The 27,066-nt window shown below is 56.5% G+C and overlaps 2 protein-coding genes across 51 annotated transcripts in view; one reads left to right on the top strand and one right to left on the bottom strand.

The window, feature by feature from the left end:
• NRXN2 (neurexin 2) overlaps positions 1-27,066 on the bottom strand; it is a 117,142-nt gene that overhangs the window by 14,636 nt on the left and 75,440 nt on the right. For 35 of the 50 annotated variants that reach the window (XM_077962177.1, XM_077962199.1, XM_077962176.1 and 32 more), the window contains 4 exons: positions 14,398-14,579; positions 9,573-9,744; positions 5,661-5,750; positions 1,937-2,262 (listed from right to left, as the gene is read on the bottom strand). In XM_077962177.1, coding sequence (XP_077818303.1) covers positions 1,937-2,262; positions 5,661-5,750; positions 9,573-9,744; positions 14,398-14,579 — 770 coding nt within the window. The remainder of the gene's footprint in view (positions 1-1,936; positions 2,263-5,660; positions 5,751-9,572; positions 9,745-14,397; positions 14,580-27,066) is intronic. The other 15 variants (XM_077962193.1, XM_077962190.1, XM_077962196.1 and 12 more) reach the window with 1 other exon arrangement.
• Positions 21,950-26,916, top strand: LOC106993200 (uncharacterized). Its single transcript, XM_077964770.1, has 5 exons — positions 21,950-22,129; positions 23,620-23,688; positions 23,988-24,785; positions 25,434-25,631; positions 26,340-26,916. The coding sequence occupies exons 1-3, from the start codon at positions 21,950-21,952 to the stop codon at positions 24,201-24,203; spliced, it is 465 nt and encodes a 154-aa protein (XP_077820896.1). The 3' UTR covers positions 24,204-24,785; positions 25,434-25,631; positions 26,340-26,916.

The raw sequence follows: 27,066 nt of genomic DNA, 5'->3' as shown, positions 1-27,066 counted from the left end.
ACCCCTCATCTCTCTCCCAACCTCCTTTCCTGGAGCCTGGAGCTGAGAGAGCCCGGCTGCACACAATAATTAGGGCTGTGGTTGCCATGACAACAGAAGTCCACTTTGTCAGCATTTTCTCTCTTACTGATTGCAAAGAAAGAGAATCCCCAAGATGAGTGAGTATAAGGAGGAGGGGGGTGCCCAGGGGTATGAGGGAGGGTATGAGGGAGGATACCCAAGGAGGGAAACCGAAAGTCCAGGCAGGAAGGGAGCCCGAGAAACTGCAGGAAGGGGAGGAGAGAGCTAGGCTGAACGACAAGGACGAGCAGGGTTGAACGGGTCATAACCTGCCTCCTCCCAGCCCCTGATCTTCAGACTCAACAGCCCTAACTCACCCAAGGGCAAGGTGGTGCCTGGAGGACCCAGCTCCCTTCTGCATTCTTGCCCCCTCCGCACCAGCCTCCATCTTGGGCTTCCTCACCACAGCAGTGACTCTTGGGACCCCCACCTCTCTCTTCCACCAGGATGATCTGCCTATCACCCTCCCACTGAGACCAGACAGCCCCTCGTCCCCTACGATTTGAAGGGCACTGGGCATGGTGGGTACCCAGCCTTGGGTAGAGCCCAGACCTTTCCCCGAGGGACTCCCTGCTCCCTAGGGACAACGTCTTCAGGTCCCCTCAGCTTTCTTGGCAGAGAAGAAGTGGGTACAGGCTTGTCTCTCTGATCTGGATGGCCCCAGCTAGCCTAGTCCCAGGCTTCCTGCAGCACAGACTGGCAGGGAGGAGGAGCCTTAAAGCACATGGAGCCCACCCCTCAGAGGAGAAGCTGAAGACAGACTGGTGACAGAGGGAGGGGCACATCCTCATGGCCACCCCCAGATCCTGCCCTCACCCTAGAAGGACAGAGAGTACTTAACAGCCACAGGCTGCCAGACAGGGTGATGGGGAGAGAAGGGGTGGCCAAAAAAGGCCTTCATGCCAGGTGTGAGCCCTCCCTGTGCTAAAGGTCAGAGCAGGCACTGGAGGCAACAACTAGAAAACAGCCCGGCCTGGGCTGCCTCAGGAAGCCACACAGGCAAGTCCTGCTCCAGCAGAGCCCCACTCCCCGGGTGCAGGCCCCTCCAGTCCTGCCCTATCACTAGGGCTTGACCTGACCCAGGAAACACCTGAGCAGGTGGGGTGAGCTCCATGTGCTTCAAGGCCCCTCCTCCCCACCAGTGTGCTGCAGGAAGCCTGGGACTAGGCAGCTGGGGCCATCCAGATCAGCAGGTGGGGTGAGCACCAGGGAACTGTCTGCCCTGAGACGCACAGACGGAGAGGACACCAAAGCTGCCTGAGTTGTGGTGCCTGCTCACGGTCACATGGAGAGGGCTTGTGAAGGCAATGAACTTGCAGTCAGGGTTTTCCCACTGTAGGAAACCCAGAAAACAAGGAGAGGCTCCTCCTAGCTTCCACCAGCCTCTGGAGAGGGGCTGCCCATGCCAGGTGACTGCACCCAGCCCTCCCATGCTGTCACCCCCGCCCACAGCAAGGCCAGCCTGGTACTATCCATCTCCCACTCTCTGCCCACACAGAACACTAGGCATGGCCTTCACTGGAGAAGCAGAAGGAGCCATCCCACTCTCACCCCGAGTCCAGACTTCATCTCTCTTAGGTAGGGTGATCTTCTCTCGTATAACTGGGCCATCAAACTCCTCCCCAACTCTGGGGATGGTCCCTCTAGAAATAGTGATCACCCCCACATCACAAGATGCCTGGTCATTAGGGTGAAAGCCACTTCCTGAAAGGTGACCTTGCCCATTACCATGGCAATAAAGTCAGAGACAGCAGCCTCCAGGATCCCAACAGACCCCTTGGATCCTCACTCTAGGCACCACTACTGTAGCTATGCAGATATCAGCTCCATCCCCACCTATCCCTGCCCTAATCCACCAGCCAGAGTGGGGCCTCACCTGGGTGGTGCTGTCCCTCAGTGTGGGGGAGCGGCCCCGGCGCGTGGTGGTAGTGGCCATGGTGGTGGTAGTCTCCATGATGGTGGTGGCCATGTCAGCCAGCAGGGTGGTGGCCGTGGTCTCCGCGCTGAGCAGCACGGACGGCCCCTCCCCCACCAGGCGCAGGTGACCCTCAGTCCGCACATTGGGGTCGCTCTCGGCGGCCAGCGCCAGCACCTTGAGCCCATTGTAGTAGAGGCCGGACACCTGGCCCTGGAAGGGGCGGCCCTGATCCCGGCCCCCGATCTTGATGGCAGCCTGGCTGTTGAAGATGGTCAGCTGGCGGCCTTGGGGGAGGGGAGGGGGTGACAGAGAAGGGGCAGGCAGTGAGGGGAGACCAGGAAGGGAAGGAAGAAGAGAAGGAAGCCAAGGAGAGGAAAGAGGAATGGAGGAGGAAGCCAGTAAGGGAGGAGGGGACAGGGAGAAATGAGGAAGGGGCAAACAACCAAAGGAAAAGTCCTTGTCAGCCACAGCCCCTAGCCCAGCCAGGTGGGGACCCCAGAAGGGGAGGGCACCCAGGGCACACACGGGCTGGGGAAGACGAGCCCAGCACCCCCTCCCCACCATGTGCAAGCCTTCCCACCTTCCCCATTCCCTCTCCTCTCCAGCTCCAAGGCCATCTCCCCTCTTCATCCTCTTCCCTCAGTCCGTCCCCATCTTCTCCCTCTGCTTCCCCAAACATCCTGCCCCAGTGTCCAGCCCCGAGCCATGAAGCCATGGAGCCCCTGGAAGAGGCAGATAGAGGAGACACAGAGGCAGAGACAGAGGAGGTAGCTGCCAGGCCAAGGTGGAGTCGGTGCGTGTGAGAACAGAGAAGGAGGTGAGACAGTGTGATGGTGTGTGGGAGCAGCAACCTGCCCAGGCTGACCTCCCGCCTATGACCAGGCCTTCTGACCCTTGGCCAGGATCCCCTCTCTTCTCCCGGACTGCCAAGGCCCAGCACTGCCTGGGACCAGGCCCTGGTAAGCCGAGCCCTTCCTCCCCACCTGGACATGCAAGCACAGAAATGGAAAATGTTAAAGGGACCTTGCTTCGCTCACTGACAGCCAATATAACCCGCTCCAGCTCCAATCTCACCCCACACTCAGCAGTATGACACCTCAGAATTCCCAGCTGGGTGGGGTTGGGCTGTTCTGTTTGTTTTTAGTGGATCTGGGGGTCGGTTTAACCCTCTGAGTTTGTTGTTTTGGTTTGGTTTTTAGAAAAGATGTTTATTATGTTTAAGTTTAGATTTAACTTTGGTTTTGGCGCTGCTTATTTTTTGGGGGGGGAGGGGTTGGGCAGAGGGCCTACTACATTGCCCCATCTCCCCCGGAACCTTCAGCTGCTGGCACTGGGGGTTTTAGACCTGGCTTAGCCCTTGTTAGCCTCTGGTTAGTGCCTCGTTAAAGATCTGGTTTAGAGTTAGGTGCCTGTAAGCCTTGCCCCCAAAACCTGGGCTGAGGAGAGTCCAACTTGTGAAGCCCACAACCTCTTTGGAAACACCGGTTCTCTGGGACACCCAGGCCTCTGGGACTTCCAAACATCCTTCCAGCCTCTAGCCAATGATGGCCACTGGTGTGTCTCCCCAGCCCCCCACTCAGTCTTCCTTCCTCCTCCAGCACCCTCCCACTGCCCACTCAGGCAAGTATAGCCCCTGGACCAGCAACGCCCACTACCAGTGCCCAAGAGCCCAAGAGGCAGAGGGCCAGTGGTGGCAGCTCTGGGACAGGCCCTGGAATGCCAGACCCAGCGAGGCCCAGGAAGACCCCTGCATCCAAGTTTATCCCCAGACACAAGAATCACGAGGAAAACAAAGGAGACAAGGACCTCGGTGGTCAAATGAGTTGGGGAAGCAAACATTTCACAATCAAACAGGTTTCTTTCTCCAAGGGCTTTTCAGAGTCTTTATTAAACCAATGCACATAGGCATCTCCAAGAGGAAGAAACAGGATTCAGCATTTCCCAAACTCGTTCTACCACAAATCTCTCTATTGTGAAGCATCTCATGGGACTGTTTCATAGGACATGCTTTGGAACTGGAAAATGGATTCATCCAATAAATATTTATTGAGCACCTACCATATGTCACGCGCTAACAATAAAATACGCCCTCCGAGCATCCCCAGACCTTGTTCTGGGATACTTTCCTGATGTTTCTTTCCTCTCACCCTCACAACATGCCTGTGAGGTGGGCTGAGTAACCATCACTGTTCCATCTTACCAAGGAGAGAGCTGAGCCTCAGAAAGGGGAAGTACTTGGCTAAGACCACAAAAAGCGAGTTCCTTCTTTCACACTTTGGGAACTACCTCTCTAGTCCAATCGGTTATTTTCTAGAAGAGGAAAGTCAGATCTAAGGAGAAGGGGAAGGAGGGTCCCGGCTCTCCTTCATCTAAACCACAATTCCTCCCCCACCCCCCAGTAGGGCCTGTCCAACTCTCCCTGCCATTGGGGTCACAAGTTGTCCCAGCCTCAGCCCAGGCTGCTCCCTTGGCCTCTCTGATTCTGGAAGAGGGAGGTGGGTAATGGAGAGGGAGCCACAGTGTTAGCAAACTTGGTCCCTGTGGCCCCTGGCCCCATCCGCCATGAACTCCTCAAAGGGTTAAAGTTCACCCCGCTGGAGAGAGCAGCCCAGTGTGGCTGGGGGCTGTAGGTTTTAGCGATGTGTGTTACAGTCCCTTTAACTTTTTGTCCTGTTATGGGTTTATCACATCTGGTTATCAGCAGGTTTAGGCCCCACAGGCATGGGGGGCTAGAAGTTACATTTGGGGGTTTTAGTTGGGGAAGGCCCCAGTGGACATTTAAAAGCGCAGTTATCAGCTGGTTAAGTGGAGGTTTAACAGTTCTACTTCCCCCTTAGAGTTTAGCCTTAGAGGTACAGAGCTCGCCCCCCCCGCCCCCGCAAAAGGGAATGGGATGGATTTGCCCTTGGTCCCCAACTTCCCTTGGTGACAAGAAGCCTTCTCTATCACACCCAGCAACACCTCACCACACTCAGGCCTCAAAAGGTCTTGCTCGGTCTTCCCCATCAGCCAAGCAGGAGTAGAAATCCCTATGGGCCCACCACCTCCTGCCCCCCCTCCCTTAGTCTCTCCTCAACTTCTCAGAGGCCTTCTGGACTAAGTTGGGCCTGTTCCAGAGACAGCAGCCCCACAGCACTCTCTTTGGGGGTCTTCCAGTAGGATCTGAGGCCCCCACTCTTCTCTCTTCTCCTCACATGGCTCTGGTGAAGCCTTCCTAACCCTCCTCAGGTCAGCCTTCCTGCTTCCCAAAGGCTTCCTGCCTCTGCATGCTCTGTGGCCCTCCGTTGGCCCTTTACCAAGCCTCCGAGATGATTCTGGGCAGAGGGAACCTACTCTACAACCTGCATTCCCAGCCTGCTTGTGATTTACTGCTGGGATCGCAGTGGGGAGCTCCCATGGTAGGGATCTTGTGGATTACTGTAGTTGATCCCAGGTTTAGAAAGAGAACAAGACTTCCCCTACTTCTAAGGAAAAACCCCACTCCTACCCCAAAAACCACCACTCTGAAATGCACAGACAGACCCTTGACTCCAAAGGGGAAGGGAGCATTCTGGCTAGCCAATTGTCCCTTCACTTGCGGGTAGGCGTTGGTGAAGGCATGGAGGGGGAAAGAGAGAGCTCTGCACCTTTAAGATAGTGTTTTTAAAGTTAATTAATTAATTAATTAATTCTGGTTAATTACCTTTGTCGAGCAGCCACTCATCTACTACTCGACCAAGCCGGTAGGGGATTCTCTGTCTAGCAATCGCCAGGCGCTCGTTATCAAAGTTTCCTTGGAAAAGTTTAGAAAGACAGTAGGTTTCTCAGGCGGCGAAGTCCAAAGGAGTTAGAAAAGTAATTATGCAATCCTCAGGAGACTCAGAGTAAGCAGCAACATCCACAGAAAGAGGGGAAGGGAGGAAAAGAAACGCTGGGCCCCTCTTCTCCCTCGACCCCCTCCCTAGGCTCTGGTTCAGAGCCAGCCCCACCCTGGGGGCAGGAGCAACCCAAAGCAAAAGAGATGAGAAAAGAAGAAAAGGAAAGGGACACAAAAGAAAGGGAGCTGGAAGGTCAAAGGTCAGAGGTTAAACAGGTTTATCTGTGGTTAAGCTGCTGTGGCCCCCTTCCTTCCCCATCCCAAAGTGGGGGGGGGGGCGGGCAGGGGAGGGGCATTTAGCAGGTTTAAGTTGGGGGAGGGAGGCATCAGTGGCCCAGCTGGTTCCTGTGTTTAGAGGGCGGTTTAGAAGTGGGAGGGATGGGTTAAGCGGGGTTTATGCGGCATTTAGGGGGCCACCCAGCACGCGCATTGAACAGTGAGATTTAAACCACTTCTCCAGGCCACCTCAACTCCCTTTGCCTTCGTGCTCCACTCCCAGCTTCCCCTCAATTTCCACCTCATACCACACCCCTGACCCCACCACCACCGTCCCCCTTAAGTCCCTCCTGCTCCCAACCCCACCACTGCACTCCCTGCAAGGCCTCCTCACCCTGGTCAGGGCTCCCATTCTACTGGGCAGCCGCTACAGGTGTGGTGTGGGAGCTGGACCATCATCCAGCAGCCCTCTTCCCCTTCTCACCTTCTCTTTGGCCCCTTTCTCCTCCCCTGCAGACAGTCCCCCGCCACCCTTCTCTGCACCCTTCTCTGCCCTGAATGCACCTTGACCATTTTCTGCTCAGAGCCCAGTCTCCTCTCCTTGCTGTCTCAGGACCTCATCTTGCTCACCCTGCCAGGCCCTCAGCCTTTCTTTTCCAGGCTCCTCCCCCTAGTTCCAGCCCCCATCTCTTTTCCAAGCTTGGCTGTCCATTGGGATACCCACCTGTTCCTCTCTCCGCTCACCAATCTCCAGCCCCTGGAGACTGGGAAGGGGAATGTGTGTGAATGTGTGTGTGTGCATACAAGCCTATGTGGAAAGGGGTTCGTCAGTGCGCCTGAGAGGATCTGTGCTCCTCTGTGAGCTGTGGGTGATCCCGGTCTGCAGCAGTGGAAAGGAAACTGATTTCCTTTGAGAATCTGGCCACTCCTCCCATTTAAGCCACTGACAAACTATTCAGTGCACACTGGTGGGGCCAGGAGGCTTTTCCTGTCATCTCTCACTGCACAGCTGCGCTCACCTGCCCAGAGACCCGGGCCTGGGCCTGCCTAGGTACACCTCCCATGAAGGTGCACACGACGTGTTCATATGGGTATGGATGGTGCCTCCTTAGGTGCTTATGAGGCAAGGAGATTCTGCTTTCCCTATAGATTCAGGACATTTGTGTTTAAATTAAAAACAGATCATTCAATCCTGTGTGTGTGTCTCCAAGAGGAAGAGAAGAACGTACATCTGCCTGGAGGGAGGCTGAGTATATAAAAATTCTAACAAAAGTCCTATTTATTGAGCACCTTTGCTATGCCATGCCATTCTAGCGTTTAATGGCATTCTCACAGTATTGCTATGAGGTAAGTATTGTCACCTTTCAGAGGTGGAAACTGAGATTCAGAGAGGCTAGATGACTTGTCCAAGGTTACACACTTGCCAGTGGGAGATCCAGGATTAAAACCCAGGTCCTTCTGACTCAGAATCCATGGGCTGTGTCTCTGTGCTCTCAAAGAGTCAGAGGGTCTCCCCTCTCCGGGCCCATGCATACTGCTGATCTGACCTGCTGGTATTGCTCAGGATCTGCCCTCAGTACACAAAGGCAACCACCAGGCCCTCATGTTACTCCCCTTTACAGGCAAGGGGCACCCAGCAGCCTTTCCTCACCCCTAGTCAGGGGTCCCTGAGGAGAGGAGAGCAGGAATAATTCTTCCATCCTGACTGGTGGCCTGGTGGGCCCCAAGGGGAGAAGCTCTAGATCCAAGTCCTGGCTTGACATGGTGAGGCCTTCATGCTTCTGAGCCCAGCCCTATCCAGCACAGGCCAATGTCATCACTGCTACAAAGGTTGCCCTAGTGTGTGTGCGTCGGAGAATGAGAGAAGTCTGCTGCCCACAGGGATCATGCCTACGCAGCCAGAGCTGTCAGTGTTGGCTTGTTGCGGGGCGCGGAGGTGAGTGGAATTTAGTGTAGGAGGGTTGGTGGGTCTTGAGTGTCCCTACATGTACCCAGGGCCTTGATGTAGGCTGGCATCCCTCTGCAGAGCTGCTTTTTCATGTGTCTGTCTGACCATACGAATGTCTGCAGTTGTCCATATGTCTAAGGTTGACCTGTGTGTACATCAGCCTCTGTAGGTATTAGGGGGCCACGTGGGCCTCTTTATCTCCAGGGACTTTCCAGAAATGTCTGGGTACAAGCCTGCATAACTGGTGTCATAAGCCTGTACTGGCATCTTTACTCCAGCATAGGTGAGCCCATGAAGGTTTACACATTGGCCTTTTGCCCCTGCCCCTTGCATTCAGCATGGGGCAGCTTCTCTGCCTCAGCCTGGCTGTCTCTCCGCCTGGGAGAGTGATGGAGGTCGCAGATGCTCACTCCACTTCTCAGTCAGGCCCTGACTGCAATGTCGCTCAGACAGTATCTCAGCATCTCTGTGTTTCTGCAGTTTTCCCTGCAGTGTTTCTGTTTCCACTCCCTCTTTATCTCCCATGCTGGGGCTCTCCTCCGCTCCCTTCCAAGGCTCTGTCCACCTCTTCTCTCCCTGGGCCTGCATGTCAGCATCTCCATCTACCTCTCCGCATCTCTCCTTGTCTTTGCGTATAGTTCAGTACTATCTCCTTATCTTTCCATTGCTTCCCCTCCGGTTTCCTCTCATTCTGAGGCTCTATCTCTGCCTCCTTCAACATCTTTCAGTCTCTGTCTCCTCATTTCCCCCATGTCCTCATCTCTGTCCCTCTCCTGCACTCCTCAGACCTTGGTTTGTCCTTGGCCGCCACAGCTGTCACCCTGTCGAACTTGGTCTGTTTGCATTCTCAAGGCTCCCTGCAAGCAGGGACTGAGTCCCCAGGACCTAGCACAAGCCCTGATGCCTAAACAGGTTGTCAACAAAGGTTGTTGAATGCACATGATCCTGTGTTTCATTTTTGTTGTCACTTGTGTCTCCCTTCCTTTCACCATGTCCCTCACTGCCTTGGACACTGGGGTCCTTCACTCTGAGTCTCCGTGGCTACTTCTCTTCCTTCGTTAGATCTCCTAAGTGGATCTCTGACTTGCTCTTTATAAGGACCTTGGTTCTTTCCTTGGCTCTGCCCTTGGTAACAGCCCTGTCTCCTTGCCAAGACACGTTTTATGTTACTTCTGGATTTTCTCTCCTGTTTCTGCATCTGTCTCCCTCATTTCTGAACTCACCCTTTCCTCAGTCGCATCAGATTCTCCTCACCTCTACCCTCCCTCCTCTTCTCCCCCCACCCCCAAACTGGACCCTAGCCTTGCAGCCTTCCCACCTTAGCCCTGCACCCTCCCCTATAGGGGGCGCATTCGCACCACCAAGGTCTCGCCCCGCCCTCACAAATCCCGACTTTTCCTAGCCACGCCCTTGCCCTAGTCCCGCCTCACAAGCTTAGTCTCTCCAGTAGCCCCGCACCGCCCCAGAGCCGCTTGGCCCCGCCCCGGTGCGGCCGCACTCCTACCCACCCGCCCAGAGGCCGCCACCCGCCCCGCCCCGCCACCGTGCCTCCTCCGCGGGCCCGCGCCGCCTACCTGCCGGGTACCGCTCGTTGACCGGCCAGCTGTCCACCTGCAGGGTGGCGTTGCCGCCGCTTCGAGTGAAGCGCACCACGTGGTATTTGCCGTCGCTTACGATGGCGTTGGGCTCGTCGATGGTAATGTCGTCCGTGCCCACATTAAAGATCACCCCCACGGTGCCCTGGTCCTGGGGACAGGGAGGTGGAGGTCAGCCACCAGAGGGAGCAACCATTCATCCCTTGCAGTGGCTACTCCTGTGGCCACCACTAGCCCAGCTCCGCAGCACTTTACAGCTTTACAAGTCACGTTTCCCAGGTCTCAACCACTGGAGGAGGTGGGCAGGCTGGCTACCCTTCCCCACATGCAAGGGAGTAACCTGAGGCTGGAGGTGGGGGCAGACACTGTGGGGTGCAGATCCTGGGCCTGGAGCACCTTAGACTAACCACACCTGTCTCTTGCCTTTTGGTTTGTCCTGGATATTCACAAATATTCATAGAGCACCTACTCTGTGCAAAGGCCACTGGGCCCAGACAGGGGTGATTGGGCCAAGCTGGGGACCAGCTCGGGGTATAGAGGGCAGAGGCCTCCCTAAGGCAAGACCAGCAGATAAGTCCACAGAAGCTGGCCTCTGCCAGAGGAAGGTCTGATCCCCAGCCCCTCCCCAGTCCCCAGCCTCCAGCCTCTCCTCCCCAGTATGCTCTGCACCAGGCAGGCCCCCAGGGTGCTCCCACCCACACCAGGGCATTAGCATGCCTCTCCTGGCAGCCTCTCAGGCCCAAAGTAGGTCAGGCTCTGAGTATGGGGGTGGCCCCTCTGCAGCCATGGGGGTAGAGGTTGGGGGTGTGGACTGTGTGTATGGTGGGATGGACACCAGAAGAGTTGACGGACAAACTATGCTAGACTGACCAAGAAAGGGGATCATGGGGGTGTCGGGGTAGGGACTGGAGCTAGGGGCTGGGGAAGGACAGGCAGAGTACAGACAGGGACAGAGGCCTGGAGAAGGGGAGAAAGAACCTAAGCAATCTCTGGGACCCAGGCCCATGGTACACCCTGCAAAGGCAACCCAGGATCAGCCCAGGAAGAGTTCTGTCTGTGGTGCTAGAGTGAGAGGGAGGGCTTCACTGAAACCTAAATCATGCCAGGCCCTGTGTGGGTACTGTACATGCATGCTCTCTTCCCCACACCAACCCGCTGAAGAAGCTCATAGCTCCCCGTTTCATCAAGAAAGAGACTGAGGCTCAACATAGTTAAATAACATCTCAAAATCTTGCAGCTCATGAGAAGGAAGCCCCAGATTTGAACCCCAGCTAGTCTGACTTCAAAGCCAGTGTTCTCTCTCTTTGCCCACCAGCCTAGGAAGACCCTGACTCAAAGAGGTGGGGGTGTGGGATGATCCAAGAGGCTGCTGAGGCCAACCTACCTTCAAGACCAAAGGCATCTAAAAACCAATGAAGGCCCACCGGGCACTAAGCCTGAGCCCCTGTTTCATTTCCCTGAACCTCCCAGCAGCACTCCTGAATGCGGTCTCAGCTCTCCTCCCACAGGGAACAGACACTCACACAGGTTCACTCAGACCCCCTGGCTCACACACTCTCAGGCACCCAGCCCATCACCATAGAAACACACTACACTCTTGAGATCTTCTTGAAAGACTGCCCCATGACCTGGACATGTGGAACATTCAGCTGCCACCTCTTTCCTGCATCTAGCAGAGCCGAGAGGCTTGGTGGCACTGGGGGTGTTGGCAGGGGTGGCTCACAGATGGGGCAAGGGTTAGGGTTTGGCAGAGAGAGTTGGGGGACAAGGTTTGCAGCTGTGGCTCAGAAGACCCATGTCCTATCCCTTCCCACTTGTGGGGTCCAGTTGTCTCCTTCTCAGAACCTGGGAAAACCACATACATATATGCATGCATGCACGCTAACACACACATGCATGCACACAGTCATACATGCATGCAGCCTGTCTCCTCAGATGCAGTAAAGCAGGGAAACTGAGGCTGGGCTTGCCTAAAAAGAGTATTAGCAAGCCCCACCCATCCACCACCCACAGACTGACAACATCCCCAGGGAGACGGGCTGATCATCTGCTCCCCACACACGGGAAGGGAACAGTCGATCCTCCTCGGTACTATTGTTAGTAATAATATCACCCAGAATAGCATCAGCTCCCTGGATTCCTCTGAGGATTTCTCCCCACAGGCTCAGCCCAGGCAGTGATGGTGGTCAAGGAGCACATGCGGTCTGGGAGCCAGGCTGGCAGAGAGCCGGCCAGGGAGCTGGGAGGCAGGACACCTGGGTTTCCTAGGAGGCAGTCAAGCTCAGGGCCCTGCACTCCGGGGGAGAGGCAGCTCCCCAGAGCCTCTCCCAGTGTGAAGTCAGTTGTCACTTCTGTTAAAGTCATTAATTCCTAATTCCCCAATTACCTCATTAGGCGGCGGTGGGGAGAACGCAGCCGCTCCTACAGCAAATAATTATGGGAGTCAAAATTAATTTGGCAAAGTGGAGCGACGCTTTATTAGAAACGTCAAATTGCTTTTCTCTTATTTTGCTGCCGCCTCCCCACTCTCTGAGAGCTGCTACTGACGCTGTAGTGGGAGCTGATGTGTCACCAGGGAAGGAAGGGGTTTGGGGGCTGCCCCCAGGGGGCCTCAGCCCATCTGGTGCCCAACTCACACCTCATGGCTGGCTCCTCTCATGGCCCCTCACCCTTGCCAGGCCTCTCCACCCTCGGGCAGACTCCCATCTTCCCTGACCTCTGTAGTACCCGGCACCAGTACTTGTTCCTCCATAGCCTTGCACCAGTAAGGCCTGTGCACAACTGTTGGGAGGGAAAAGGAGGAAATCCCTTCTCCTCACACCCTGATCCCCCTACCTTTTCTCCTCAGTAGGGAGCCCTGTGCCCTAACCTAACAGGCACAGAGGTACACAGTCCTGCCCAGGTAGCTGATCAGAGATGGTCAGGATACTAGCTAACACAGCATGCTCCCTATGTGCTTCACATACGTGATCTCCTTCAACCTCACAACATCCCTCTGTCCTCTTCCCATGCCACTCCATAGATGGGCAAACTGAGGCTCAGACAGCTGTGGTGACTTGCACAAAGACAGCAAGGAAGTGGCAAGCCATGCAGAGCTTCGCATGAGGGAGAAGAGAGAGAAGGAGAAGCCCTCACTCACAGAGGACACAGGGAAACCCAGTCACATCCCACCACCCAGAAAGGCAACTGAAACAACTGCAAACACCACTCCATGGGGAAATACACATCTATAGATACACTCCATCAGAAATCATGAGACCCAGTCTCTGTCTTCATCCCCCACTGTCACAGCCATCACTCCTGACACACATCACGGTGCATCTAGTCCCACACTGTCGTCTACAGCCACACTGTCTCTCACTTGCCGGGTGCCTCTCACCGTTCTAGATAACTGCCTGTTCTGCTGACACAGGTACAGAACTTCCAGGCCTCTTCTTGGGCCTGACTGCTGTCCTGCTTGCTAGTCCTCCTTCTGCACCCCTTCCTCATCCACTGCCACTTCCACCCCAGCTCTGCTCTGCCTACAGGAAGTCTCCCCTCATGCTCCTTCCTTCACGCCCTGGTGTTGGGGTGGGGTGGGGTGCAGACCTGGGATGCTTAAAAGCTATTGTGTAATGAAGGCCAGTGGCTGCATTCCCAAGCAGATGCGGAGAAATCAAAGCCCAAACAAGCCTCTCCCCTGGCTTCCTCTCTCCCCTTCCAACTAACTATGCCCTCCTGAAAGCCAGGGGCCCCTCACCCAGAGCTTTCCAGCCCACAGAGCCTGGCCAGCCTGCCTGATCCCCACAGCACAGGGGTCCTGGCCAGGGTGAGCATGTGAAATACAGGCAGGGAAACAAGGTGGCTGTTAGGGACCAGAAATGTACAGATGAAGACTGAGGGCAGAGGCTCGGGATTGAGGACGGTGAGGAGGGGTCAGGGGAGAGTCTGAGACCAGAAATGAAATGGAGCAATACCAGAGGTCATAGGGAAGGGTGTAGGGCAGAGCCAGAGATGGAGGAAAGGGCAGGGAAAGAAAAGGGGCCACTTGCAGACTAGAGTTCGACAGGACTCAAAATGGTGAGTCAAGGAGCTGCATATATGGTAGGAGGCCCAGAGGGAGACCCTGGGAATGAACCAAGGTCAAGGCGGGGAGCAGACACAGGGAGGGGCTAGGGCCACAGGTGGAGCTGAGCAGAGAAAGGCAGAGCAAGGTGGGAGCCGAGGTCAGGTTGGGGATGTGGGGCTGGGCCAAGGGGTTAGTGAGGAGTGAACCTGGCTAAAGAGGCAGTAAGGGAGACAGGGTAAGGGGGCTGCTGGGAGGGCAAAGGGGCAGAATCCAGAGGCAAGATGAAGCTGCAAGGGTAGGCTGCTCTGGGGCAGGTAGGTATGAAGGAGGGGCAAGAACAGGTGCAGGACACAGTGGGCTGGCCTAGCTGGTCTAGGAGTGAGCAGGCAGCAGCCTGGGGGAAGTCACAAATGTGGGACAACTCTGAAGGCTGCAGGAGAATGGCCTGGAAGGCCCAAAGAGGCCCTTGACTACTTTTAGGAAGGTCAGAAAACACAGGTGGTCTCGGGGAGTGGGGAGCTGGAGAAATATGAATCAGATGGGAGGGTGGATCTGGGAGTCTTGGTGAATAACTGAGAGAGGGAAGAATCTCAGAAGCAGAACTTCTTAGCAGGAAGCTCCAGCAATGAAGGAACAGAAGTTCTGAGGATTCCCCATGAGGGAAGACTTGAGGTGCTGATCCCATGGCAATGAAGGGCTGAACTGATTTGGGAGCAGGAAGCTTGGGGTTGAAGGGCTGGGGCCCAGGGTCCTTACGATGTGCAGCTGCAGGTAGTCTCCAAGGCCGGAGGCGCTGTCCACCCGCACCAGCACAGCGCTCCGCTGGTGAGTGCTGAAGCCCACAGCCAGGCGATCCATCCTCGTGCTGGGCCTGTCATTGGGGGGCCACGTATAGGTGATGAGTGCTCCCCCCTTCCCAAAGATGTATGTGGTCCCGGCTGCAGAGAGAAGGAAAGGGAGACAAGAAGAAATGACATCAGGAGGACGAGGTCAGCAGGTCCTCAGGGTTGTGACCAGAGAGGGATGGAACCCCAGGTCTAGATGTGGGACTTCAGCTGTGATACCCACAGCAGCCACCAGCCCCGCCACCCCAGGGAGCAGTTGGCAGGCGGGTGCCTGGGTGAGAGCCTGTGCACACGCACAGACAGATGTAGCTGCCTCATCAAGAAGTCTAGCTTTAATTACAGCAAAACGGAGAGGTAATAGAGTGACACAGAGAGAGAGCCCAGAGAGAAGCTGCAAGGAGACTGAGAAGACGAGAGTGCTGTGGGCAGGAAAGACCCAGGGGGCCCGGTCCTGACTAGCTCCACTTCTCCCAGGTCTGGCAGAGGTGACAGATCCAAGGTGTGTGCTTCTTTGGGGCCAGAGGTGAGCAGGCACCAAGGAACCCCAGGTGATGGCAGGAAGATGAGCAGAGCTGTATGCAGCTCTGACTCACAGTCAGAGCTGGTGCCCTCCAACATCTCCCTGTCCCCACCCCTCTCCTGGCTTGCCCAGGACTCCCTGCTTCCGCCCTCACCCAGGGGACTGCCTGGGTCCCAAAGTAGGAAGGTCCTGGAGCCCTGCCCAGAAAGGAAGAGACAGCCATGGGTTGGGGGGTGGGGGGAGGGGAGAGGGGAGATTGACAGCCAGAGAAGGAAGGAGGCAGAGAGACAGATGGACAGAGAAGGACAGAGAGGGGTGTAGGTGAGAGAAACGGGAGAGTGGGAGCCGGAGATGAAGGCTCCCTCTCCCAGCCCTCCCCCACCCCACCCTCTCTCCCCTTCTCCTTCTCTTCTTCGCCAGCCGGCTGCTGGGGGCGGGTGTGAGGTCCCTAACGATCTCAGCCCCAAAATAAACCCCATTAGTCGCCATGTTCCCTCCTGCGGCTGACTGAGCTCTCTGGGGGTGGGGGTGGGGGGCTGGTCACCCAGTTTCCCGGAAAGGAGCCTTGTCTGGGAGGCCTGAAGGACTAGTACTCCACAGCCTGCAGAGAAGGGAAGGGAAGAGAACAATCTTGCATTCTTTAGAATATAAATGGAGCAGATGAGATTCATAAAATGCTTAATTAAATAATTAGCCACTAACGACTCCTCACAAAGCACTTCTTATGGGGAGAGGGGTTCACGGGAGGACTTAGAGAGGGAGACAGACAGATGAGGCCTAAGGGTAAAAGCCTAGAGGGGGAGAAAAATGTCCGTCTGGGGGTGGGCGAACTCTGGAGTGAGGAACTAGTAGCCTGCGGGGGCAGGAGGGCCTGCAGCACTTCTAAGGAGCAGGCCTTGCCAGCAGCCAAGGTGGTGGCCCAGTTGGTAACATTAGGCCGGGTTCCCTCAGGTACCATGGGGTCTCTCACCTCAGGGACTTGAACCCCCTTGTAGCTGGGTCAATCAGGTGTGAGGAGCCTCCATCCCAGGGAGCTCCTAGGACCCCAAAGGGGAGGGGCTGCCTGAGTTTCTTGTGGGGAGCCACCATCTGCAGGCCCAGGGAGGGGCTGAGGAGAGAAGGGAAGATTGTTGCCTGGTTCCCAAAGAGGTCTTGAGGCCAGCAGGGGGTTGAGGTTGGGGGAAGCAGGAGCCATGGGTCCCCTTGCTGTTCCTCAGAGCACCCACCATCAACATCTTCCATCTCCCCAGAGTGATGGTGAAAGGTGACCCCAGGAGGAAGGGCAGGAGGAAAAGAACCATCTGGATGTCTAATAACTGCCATCTCACCTCTGCCTGTTGGCCAGGAAAGCACCCCCAGCAGACAGAGGGGGCTTGGCTTTGCCCTCTCCAGATCCAGGTGTCCTTTCTACCTGAGGGCCCTGGAGGCACAGTGGTGAGCACTGAATCCTCAGGATGGGCCCCCAAGTCAAGGGTGGAGAGTTGGCTGACAGTGGGGTATGCAGTAAGCCCCACCCCCACACCATGTGGTCACCTGCCTGGAAGGGCAGGGCCTGGAGGTGGGGAGCCCAGTAGGCCTCAGCCAGTAACAGTCTTTCCACTCCCAGCACTGCAGTACTCCGGAAAATCGGCTGTTTCCATGACAACTGTAATACCCAGGGTCCTCCTCCCCCCCCCCCCCGCCACACAAGCTGCACATCTGAATTTGGGGGGTGGGGTGGGCCAGGGGAGCAGAGATGCTGACCTTCCTCCACACACATTCCTACCCTCACCTCCCTGATCAGAGGCTGCAGCCTCTTCACCCCTGGGCTCCAGGGCCTCCCATTCAGAGAAGGCTTTATTGGGTTTCTTGGTCCCTCAGACCGGGGAAAGAAACCCAGTCTACCTGCAGGCTGCCTCCAAATCCCCCAGGTCTAGGAGAAAAGAGGCCCTTTCTCTTCACTTCCCAGCCCAGATCCCAGACAGCAAGCACATCACCATGGACAGAGCCCTGTCTGTGCCCAGAGAGGGCGGGAGGAAAAAGCCGGCCAAATGCCTCACTGGGCAGTGAGGCAGGAGGGATCAGAGGCGGCGTCCAGCGCCCAAGCCCCCAGGCCCCACACCCACACACAGGCGGCGACGCACCCAGCTGCACACAAAGACCCAGCGTGGAGAGGCAGACCCCCGACAGGAGACGAAGCAGTCAGGAAACATGGCGGTGAAGGCACAAAGACAGACCATGGAAGGCGGCCCCAGGACAGGGACTGGCCAGGCGTGGGACAGGGCGCACGCGTCCCCACTCCCGAGGCCCGTGGCGCACAGGCTGCCCAAACCCAGACCTCCCCTGGGATTTATCACCCAGCTGTTCTCACACTGCAGCCAGTTTATTATGCTGGGCGGGCCTCTTAAAGCCTAAGGGCGTTTATTACACTGTTGGGGGACGGGGCGGAGAGACTCTTCTTGGGCAGAAGAGGTGAAGGATGAATGGTTTATTGGACTGGGGCGGCAGTAATTACCCTGGGGAGACATTTCTCTCCCAGCACCGCGGCTGCCTCCGGAGCGCAGAAGGCTGGGGTTCGGAGACCGCCGGGCTGGGAGGCGGGGCTTCCGCCAGGCCCCTCCCCAGCCGCGCTCCGGAGGCGCCTCCAGCCTCTCACCCCGGCAAGCTGTCCTTGGCCCTGCCCACGGACTCCCCCAGGGAAGGCACAGCTGCCTTCTAGGAGACACGGAGCCCAAAATAGGGCACCACATCTAGAACCTCTGACAGGCTCCAGAAAGGGTTTGAAAGGCAAGAGGGGCCTGAGTCAAGGCCCAAAAATATTGCCCAAGGGTGGTGTAGACCAGTTGTTTTTAACCTTCCTAGGAAACCACCAGTGAGCTGAAAACTACACACCTGAAGCCTAAGGCAAGAAAGCCTCTGGCCAAACACAAGATGCCACAGGCCCAGGGTTGGCACCTTCTGCCCACTCCCAATATAGTCTCCTCAATACCTCCTAGACCCAGAAATTCACTGATCCAGTGAAATACTCTAAATGTTCAAGAATCTTCCATGCAGTCCCACACACACCTGCATTCTAGAAAAAAACCAACCAACCATTAATAATGGTTAGCTAACCCAGACCCAAACAACATAATCATCCATGTAGAAAACCACCCATGCAGTGATGCCCCTGTGGTTAAAACTACATGTGCAGAACCTCTGCCTGCCTGTGTCCCTGCAGCATCCGAAGCCATGAAAGAAAACCTTCTGGAAGATCTAGACTTGTGAGAAGATAAAACATCCTGCACAACCCAGAAAAGCCATGGCCCGAGTGCTCACAGCCCACACCCGCGCTTTGTACATGAACCTTTACATCCCGGACGGGCAGATCTCTACTGGTCCAGATCCCTGCGCTCAGCTGTCTCTTGATCTAGGATCCCAGAACACAGTCTTTCAATTGTTAACCCCCTGCTTGGCCATAAACCATCCAGTCAGAAATCCGAGTTAACACAGCCTGTTCAGAATCAAAATAAATGCTAGCCCCCTTTATAAGCTGGAGTGATAAACCTGGAACCCATGGAAGCTACCGACTCAGAACTTAGCAGGGATTGACCACTCCATTCCTGGCCGAAGAGTACCAGAAATGAACACGGTGAGGTGGGAGGAACCTCAAGGACTCTGAAACCAGAATTGGGGATCCAGGACCAGGAGAGTGTCGCCCCTGGGCTCAGGTCATTTTTAGGACCCAGGTGTGCCAGTCCTCCCATGCCCCAGACAGACATCAGGTACAGGAGTGGCAATGGGTGTCTGGCAGATAAGGACATTATGTAACAGGAGGGGTTGGGGGGGATGGCAGGGTAAATGGGGGATAGTGTGAAGAAAAGAGAGGAGAGGACAAGTAGAAACACAGTGAGACCCCAAAAGAAGGCAAGTGGAGAAGCTGGTGCAGAAAGGAGAGAGGCTGCCTCCCACTGGGGATGCTAGGGAGACACTGGGCAGAGAGGAAGCCTGGCCTGGTCCTCTAGCCAAGTGTAGGGTCCCAAAAAGAGCCTGTCTTTTCACCTTTCCCACCATGGTTAATGGTTAATGGGAGCAAAGGTGGAGTTTAGCCAGGACAGGTGGCCTCATCCCTTCTCCTCCTTTCCTTGGGTCCTCATCCTTCCTCTCAGCTGCCCCACCCTTCACAGGTTCCTCCCCCACACCTCCCACCCTCTTCTATCATCATCCTTGAGCACCCTCCAGATGACTCCTCCTGTTTCCACTAGGCACTGGTCCTCTTTCTCCTCTGCGCAGCAAAGGGGTGGCTGTCTCCGAGGCAATCCCAAGGCCAACATTCCATACCCTGTCCCCCATACTCTTCTGGCCACTTTCACTCCCTCTGTCCAGCTTTTGCTCCTTCACAGAATCTTTCTTGGGCACTCTGGCTCCCAGGCCCTCCTTTCTACCTGCTCAGGGTCCCTCAGCCAGTTCCTCTCTCCTACACCTTCCTCTTCCACACTCTCTTCATCCTGCAAAATCCCCCAGTATCCCTGACTTCCTTTACCTGTCTCACTCCTTCAGCTTTGTCTCACTGCCCAGAAAGACCATGGCCTATCTGGGCACCTTTGGGGGCAACACTGGGCCTCGAGGGAGCCAGAAGGAGACAATGAAAGAGGGAGGAAGGTAACAAAGAGCCAGAGAGTTCCTGGGGAGGGGGAGGGAGTTAAGGTCCAGGAGCAAGGGTTTGGGTGGGGTCGTGGAAGAAGAGAAGGAAACTGAAGAGTGTTGCCTGAGAGGAGCCAGGTGGGACAGAGATAAGATGAGGCAAACTGTGTTGGGGATGAGAGAATAAAAGAATGGAGTAAAGAGTTTGAAGGAAGTGCTCCAGAGAAATTGGATGAAGAGAAAACGGAAGCATGAAAAGGGAAATAGATAAAGTAGGAGAAAAGGAAGAAGACCAGCAAATGAGCAGAAAGATTGGAGGTGATACGGTGGCACAACTGGGAAGCAAAGATGGACTGGCATGGAGCAAGAATGGGAAGGCAACCAGGGTCACAGATGGGAAGGGCGCAAAATACAGGAATGGAAGATGATGGAGGAACAAAAATGGAGTAAAGAATGAGAGGGGATGGAGAGACAGAAACAGGAAGTGGTGAGGGTACAAGGATAGGAAGGGAGAGAAGTGCAGAAATGGGAGGCCACCTGGGTACAGAGAGAGAACTGATGAAGGCACAGCAATGAGAGGGAATGGGAGCATGGAGGTGTCAGAGAACTCCGATGGGAGGTGATGAACATGGAAGGTGAGGAGAGGGGGGCACAGAGGGGAGAGGACATGGATAGGAGGACAGATATGTGAGGTGTTGAGAGCACAAGGATGGGATGAAATGGGATGGGATGGGATGGGATGAGATGGGATGGGATGGGATGGAGGCACAGAAATGGGAGGTGAGAGAGGTACAGAGATGGAGGTAATGGGGCTACCCTCTGAAAGGTAATGACAAGGTGCAGAGATGGGAAGTGGTGAGTAGACTAAAATGGGACGTGAGGAGGTCCCTGGGATGCAAGTGACAGCAGCTCTGAGATGGAATGTGGAGGGACTGAGGTGGAAAGTGATGGGCTGAAATGAGCTGAAATAAAATGTAAAGAGGGCCGGACGTAGAAGGTAATGGGGAGGACAGAGCTTGGGAGTGATGGGGGCACAGAGTATGGAGGACAGAGATGGAAGGTGACACGTACAGAGGTGAGAAGAGATGGCATGGAGAGAATCTTAGGGGTCTAAGATATGAAGTAATGGGGGGCCTGAGATGGGGCTGAGGAAGGATGGAAATGAGAAGGTGATGGGGTCTGAGAAGGAAGGTGAAGTTTTTCAATGGATGGTTATGAGGGGCAGAGATAGGAGGTGATTGTAAGTGGACAGCGATAGAGAACTGACACAGGAGGGGAAGCCTGGAAACGGGAAGTGCTGGGCCTACAGAAGTGAGATGCTGGGGGTCAGAGGTAGAGACAGAGCAGAGATGAGGGGACATGGAGGGGAGACACTAGAGATAAGGGGAAGGAGGATGGGAGAATGGTGGGACAGTGGAGTGAGTTGGGAGGTAATGGAAGGCCAGTCGTCAGAAAAGAAGGGAAGGTTGTTGGAAGGATGGAGGTAAAACAGAGACATACACGAAGAGGTCAAGCAGGAAGAGATATGTCAGACGCAGAGATGACAGATGTGACAGAGGTGGGAGGGAGGTGAAGGGGGAGAGATGACAGACCAGCGATGGAAGGGTGAGGGTGAGGCAGAGGTGGAGGCAAGACAGATGGAGAGATGATAAGGGGCTGAGATGGAGGAGGTGATGCGGAAGAGAAATGGAAGGCAGAGCTGCAGGGAGAGGATGAAAGGACAGACAGGGCGGGGAGGGTAAGGAAGTAGAAGGAGATAATGAACCAGACCTAGGGGTAAGCAGGTTTAGGTGAGGCGAGGAAGCAAAGTGCTGAAGACAGAGATGAGGGTGATGGGGGAGAGGAGAGATGGAGGCAAGGGTGGGGCTGAGATGATGGGTGCTGGAGATTGGAGGTGAAGGGGCTCCGGGACGCAAAGCAGAGGGGCCGGACTCGGCGTGCACAGCTGGGGTGGGGCCCACGGGGGCCTGGCTGCGCACACGGGAAGCCCCCCTGCCCCCGGGGCCAACCGGGTGGCCGGCATCGACAGTGCCACTTACCGTGGCCGCCGCGGGTGAGGAAGGGCATGCGGTTGATGGCGATGGGCACGGTGCCGTGCTTGCTGTGGAAGTGGTGGACGTGGTGGGTGGTGCTGAGGCTGGAGGAGACCCGGGCCCCCTCGGCCGCCCCCAGCAGCAGCAGCAGCAGCAGCGGCAACAGCGGCAGCAGAGGTGGCGGCGGCGGCGGCGGTGGCGGCGGCGGCGGCAGGGGCCCAGCCAGGGCGGGGGGGCGGCGCGGGCACCCCCCCGGCCCGCTCCCCCCGGGGGGCATTTCGGCCCGGGGGCGACCGCCTCACAGCCCCATGGCCGGGGGCGGGGACGCGGGGCTGCGCAGCCCCGCGAAGCCCCCCTCCGGCTCCGAGCTCCGGGAGCGGGGTAGGGATGAAGCGGAGGTAAACCAGGGCCCAAGCCTCGGTCCGGAGCCAATAAAATCAACTGGATCCCGCCGGGAAATCGGGGGTCCGCGGAGCGGCAACACCAAGGTCCAGGATGCCTGGGTCCATCGCGAGGAGCTAGGGGTCTCTCTGCATCCCGGCGGGGTCGGAGCGGCGCAGAGGGCCGTCAGAAACCCGGGGGAGCGCCCGGGGGAGGGGGCATGGTGCCGAGTGGAGAGGGAGGGGAGCGCGGGGGCCAAGCAGGGAGGGGAGAGCGAGGGAAATCCTGCGGAAAAACCGAGCCGGGGAGGAGGGCGGTGCGGGCTGGAGGAGAAAAGAGGGACGGAGGCCTGGTTCTCCCGAAAGCAGGAGACCGACGGCGACTAGAGCCGGCCGAGCTGCTGCTGCCGCTGCCGCCCGACGGAGGCCGGGGGAAAGGAGGGAGCGGCCGGGGGAAGGGGGGCGGGAGAAGGGGGAAGGGAAGCAAATCCGGGTGAGGGGGGAATGAAGGGATAGGAGAGGAGGGGAGAGGAGAGGAGGGGAGCGGGGCTGAGCAGAGGAAAGGCGCGAGCCTGCGAGATTCCGGCGGAGAGATGGAGGCAGCGGAGTGTTGCTGCAGAGGCTGAGAGGGCTGGAAGGGAGAGGGAGGGAGGGAGAGAGGGAGAAAGAGAGGGAGGGAGGGAAGGAGAGCGGAGAGGGGAGGGGAAGCGCGGGAGGAGGAGGGGGCAGGGCAGAGGGACCAGAGCGGCTCCCGATCTGCGGGCGGCGCTGGGCAGCTCCGCCGCGCGGCACCTGGCTAGCCCGCTCGCCGCTCGCCTCTCCTCTGCGCGCGCCCGCCCCTCCCCCGCGCCTGGACGCGCGCGCTCCTCCTGCACCCCCCTCCTCGAGAAGGGACCCTGCTGAATAATGGAACGGGATTGAGGCTAGCAAGAGAGGCCACTTTCTTCCTCCCCGCCCACCCCACCTGGATGAACCCCAATAATGCTCTCTGGCACAGCCTGCTGAGATGCCGCGGCGGCCACCTCTGCACACACCCCTCAGAACGCACACGCACACTGAGATGTGTACCGGCTTGGGTATGGAAACATCCACGTGCCCATATGGGCACAGTGTGCGGGCAGGCACACAGGCTCAGACACATACATGCATGCATGTGCTCACAAACATGGGCACACCAACTCACTCTCAGGGGAGCATGTACACATGCTCACCGGGCATACATGCGTGCGCACACACGTTTGATCACAGGCCATGAATGGCCAACATACACACAGACACCCCTGCCCTCCAAGCTCACCCTCCAAAATAGGGTCCACAGCATACAGTGCACCCAGAGCCTTCGAGGTACTCAGGAGTAAGACATGCCACACACATACAGCTCCCCACCACCTCCCCAAAAGGCTGCTCCCCTAGCCCCTTGCACAAGCCTCTCCTGGACTCCTCCAATCTTTCCTCTCCATTCCCACTGCCCCTCCCCTGGCTCCAACCTCTCTCTCCATGGTGGGGTCTAGAGGACACCTGCCCACGGAGTGTCCCACTTAGGACAAAACCCTTCCTGGGCCACAAATGTCAAGCTGAGGAAACCACTTATCCTTCAGGATGCCCTCCAATTGGGATCTGTCCCCCAAACTTTTGGACGCCTCTGGAAAGCACCTGTGGCCCCAGAGGTAAGCACAGAGACTCCTTTCCCATCACCCGGTATGCACCAACCTGCTCGGACAGCGGAGAGGGTGGGAAGGCAGAGGGTAGAGGAGAAGGGAAAGGAGAGAGGTGGAGAGGGCACCTGGGGGAGCTGAAGAAACAGTGCAGCAGAGTGAGGAGGAGGGCTGGGTAAGGAAAGGACAGGAGGCAGGGGTGGGTGAAGTGAGAAAGGGGAGGGGCTGGAGAGAGCTGGCTCCTGCTTATTGATTCTGAACTCCATTTGGGAGCAAAAACTGTCACCACGGGCCCCATTTGCCACCCCCAGTTCCAGGATGTAATCAGGACCCAGGACATCTCCCCAGTGCTGCTGCCAGCCCTCCACCCCTACTACATGCCAGGGCTGGATTTGGACCCCAGGCCTTTAGAAGTGAAGAAAGCAGTCCTCAGAGGCACCCAGAGGAGGCTTCCGGTGATGCAGTGCTGGAGGAGAGACTGCAGGCCAGGAGCAGGGCTGGGGCCCCCAGAGGCCACGTCCCCCTGACCTCTCTATCCCGTTCTTGGGCCCCTGGATCTGGAATATAGACTGACACAGCTCTGAGCAGGCAGAAAATTTATGGTCCCACAGGGAGGGAGGGAGGAGCTGGTGGCGAGAGGAGAGGAAGGGAAACCGCCTAGAGGCCAATCAATACCAGTGAGTGGGAACTGGAGAAAGATGGGGGTGGAGGGCAAGGTTGAGAAGGGAGGGGGAGACATAGAGGGTAAAAAAGAAGGGAGAGACAGAGGTGTGCAAGAGATCAATAGAGGCTGCAGAGATGAACAGAGACAGGGAGGCAGAGATGGTAAGGAACTGACTGCCGGGAGAGGCAGGAGACAGGCTCTGAAAGACAGAGGAGCAAGCAGGCCTGATGGGAACACCTCAGTCCCAAATCTCAGGCCTGGGAAGTGTCTCCTTTTAGCCACCTTTCTCATTTCATATTCTCTTTTTTATTCACTGTCCACTTTCCTCCATCATATCTTTTCTCTCCTGTCTTCCCAAAGGAGATACTCATAAGCCTTAAAGGAACACAAAGTTCACTGCACCCCCAGGAGTAGCCCCCATGTCACAAATGGAGAAATTGAGGTGGTAAGTGGGGAAAAGTTGTTCTGCAGGTGTGACCTCTCCTCACCCTAGTCTCTTTCCCACCAGAGAGCTCCAGCCCGCAGCCCCACCCTTCAGAGGACAGGACCTGCTCCTTCCACCTTTGCCATTTCCACCCTCCTTCCTCTCTTGAGACCAAGGCCTGCCTGTGCCCCCAGGGCCTCCCAGGGGTGAAGGCAGAGCTAACTGAACAGGTCTCTCTGCTGGGTTCCAGCTTGTCCTTATATATCACAGGGCCCCAAGAAGATGTGCCATAGAAAGAGAGCATGAAAAACTAGAGACAAGCTAGGAAGGAGGAGTAGCCCTGGGAGAAGAGAGGATTGGGCCCCACTCCCAAGATTCCTGCCCTGCCCTCCAGGGGCAGAGATCTCAGCATTACCCCAGAGCCAGAGCTCAGAGCAGCAACACACTGAGCCCTGTGTGGCCCCCAGGTTGCACCCACCTTGTCTTAGCTCCACAGCTTTGTAGAGGCCAGTGCTTGGGGATGGTGACGCCTCCCAAGATGCGCCCTGCTCCCCAGCCCCAACTCTCCCTCCCTCCCACCAGCCTGGAACCCAAAGAAGTTGCTCTTCCCATCCCTGCTGAAAGGTGGCACAACCCCCACTTCCCATCCATCTCATGCCCCCTTTTCAGAAGGCTCCACTGTGTGGGAGTGAAGCAGTGACGACGGGCAGCAGCGCTTCGTGATCCTGATTTCTTCCACCCCAGGCAAGAAGTGCCCACCATGGGTACCACCACCACTCCCCTGGGGACTAAATGAGCAGCAGGAAGTGACAAACAGGCGCACCTAAGTTCCAGCCGAGCTCTACCATCAACCCTCTATGACTTGGGGTGAGTAACTGCCTCTTACTGAGGCCTGGGTTTCCTTATCAGTTAAACACAAAGCCCACTGCCTTCTCTGAAGATCAAATTAAAAGGGCTTTGTAAGCTGCAAAACATGAAACTATTAGTGGGGACTGTTACCATTAAGCAACGAAGTTACCATCGTCTCCAGATCTGTGCAAAGCTGAGTTAGCTGGAGGGGAAGAGGTCCAGCCACAGCCAGGTCTCCATGCCTTGGCATTCAGGGCTGGAACACCCTCAACTGGCCATTGTCTGGAGGCTTTGGAAGGCACAGAGAGCAGCAGGTCAGGTGAGGAAAATCTTGGGGGACAGAGTGGGGATGTGGTGGTACCCAAGGGCTGGACATGCCTAAGAACACAAGGAAAGCACTGAGGGAGATGGGGTAGACATTTTTTCAAAGAGGAAAGAAAAACTAACACCACCCAAGAGCCCCTGGACCCAGTAGGTTTCTCCCGTAAGAAACTCAGGACTCATGCCCAGGTGACGAAGGTCCAGCAGTGTGGTATGGAGGCAAAGGCACTGACTGGGGTCTCACCCCAAATCTGCTATGAACTACTTCCAGAAATCGACCGTCCCTCTCCAGTCGTATTCCATGTCTGTAAAATGGAGACGCTCCGTGATGTGTGTGTGTGTGTGTGTGTGTGTGTGCATGTGTGTTTCTTCCCAGGCAGCTGACTTTTCTGCTTGGTCTCTCAGGGAAGGACCCCAGGGAAGATGATTCAAGCGATGCTGAGGAGGCTGCACTCTGCCCACCCACTCCAGCCCAATCATCCAAGGGAAACGCCAAAGCTACCCCACAGAGTAGAAGGTTGCCTCTCCACCATTCCTGCCTCAGCTGCCCTCCCTCTGCAGGGCTCTAACCAGCTGCTGGCCACCAACCGCTAGGGACTGGGAGCTGCTGCTGAACCTGCCCTCTCTGGGGAAGGGCCTCAAACAGAATGCAAGTTGGCAAGCAAATGTCCAGCCTGGGAGGAAAAGAACTAAGCGAAGACAGTAGGGAGTGACATTGTAGCTCAAGGGGACAAACTGCTGCTGGGATGCTTGGGGAAGAAAGAGGAGCCCATTCCAGGCAAACCAGCTGTCCAGCAGCCTAGCCTCCTGGGAGCCTCCAAAGCCTGTCCTCTGGGGTGTGGTCCTGCTCTCAGCAGGAAATAACAGATTCCCACTTCATGCCCTGAGGGCATCAAAGGGGGTGCAGGTTGTTAACAGCCCCCCTCCCTGTGCAACAGTGTGTCTGCGTGAGATACAAATACATGTAAGGCCATCACCAAAACCACACAGGACGGCAGCAAGTTCACCCCACTGAGGCCAACACCTTTGGTTCTAGGTGAAGGGAGCAGGGTCCCATCAGCTGAGAACAAGGAGGAGAGGCTATCTATCAGTGGGCCCCTCCAGAGCTTCAGGCAGCAGCAATCCTGCACAG

Source organism: Macaca mulatta, chromosome 14 (genome assembly GCF_049350105.2).
Source record: "Macaca mulatta isolate MMU2019108-1 chromosome 14, T2T-MMU8v2.0, whole genome shotgun sequence".
Lineage (NCBI taxonomy): Eukaryota > Metazoa > Chordata > Mammalia > Primates > Cercopithecidae > Macaca > Macaca mulatta.
This window is presented reverse-complemented; position numbering and strand designations above follow the sequence as displayed.

Excerpts from the sequence above, each read along its gene's own strand:
- LOC106993200 (XM_077964770.1), top strand. The coding sequence starts at position 21,950 with ATGGCCGGGGGCGGGGACGCGGGGCTGCGCAGCCCCGCGAAGCCCCCC. Across the intron at positions 22,130-23,619 it reads CGCGGAGCGGCAACACCAAG|GATGCCCTCCAATTGGGATC; the intron begins GTCCAGGATGCC and ends CTTATCCTTCAG. Across the intron at positions 23,689-23,987 it reads AAGCACCTGTGGCCCCAGAG|TTCCAGGATGTAATCAGGAC; the intron begins GTAAGCACAGAG and ends TGCCACCCCCAG.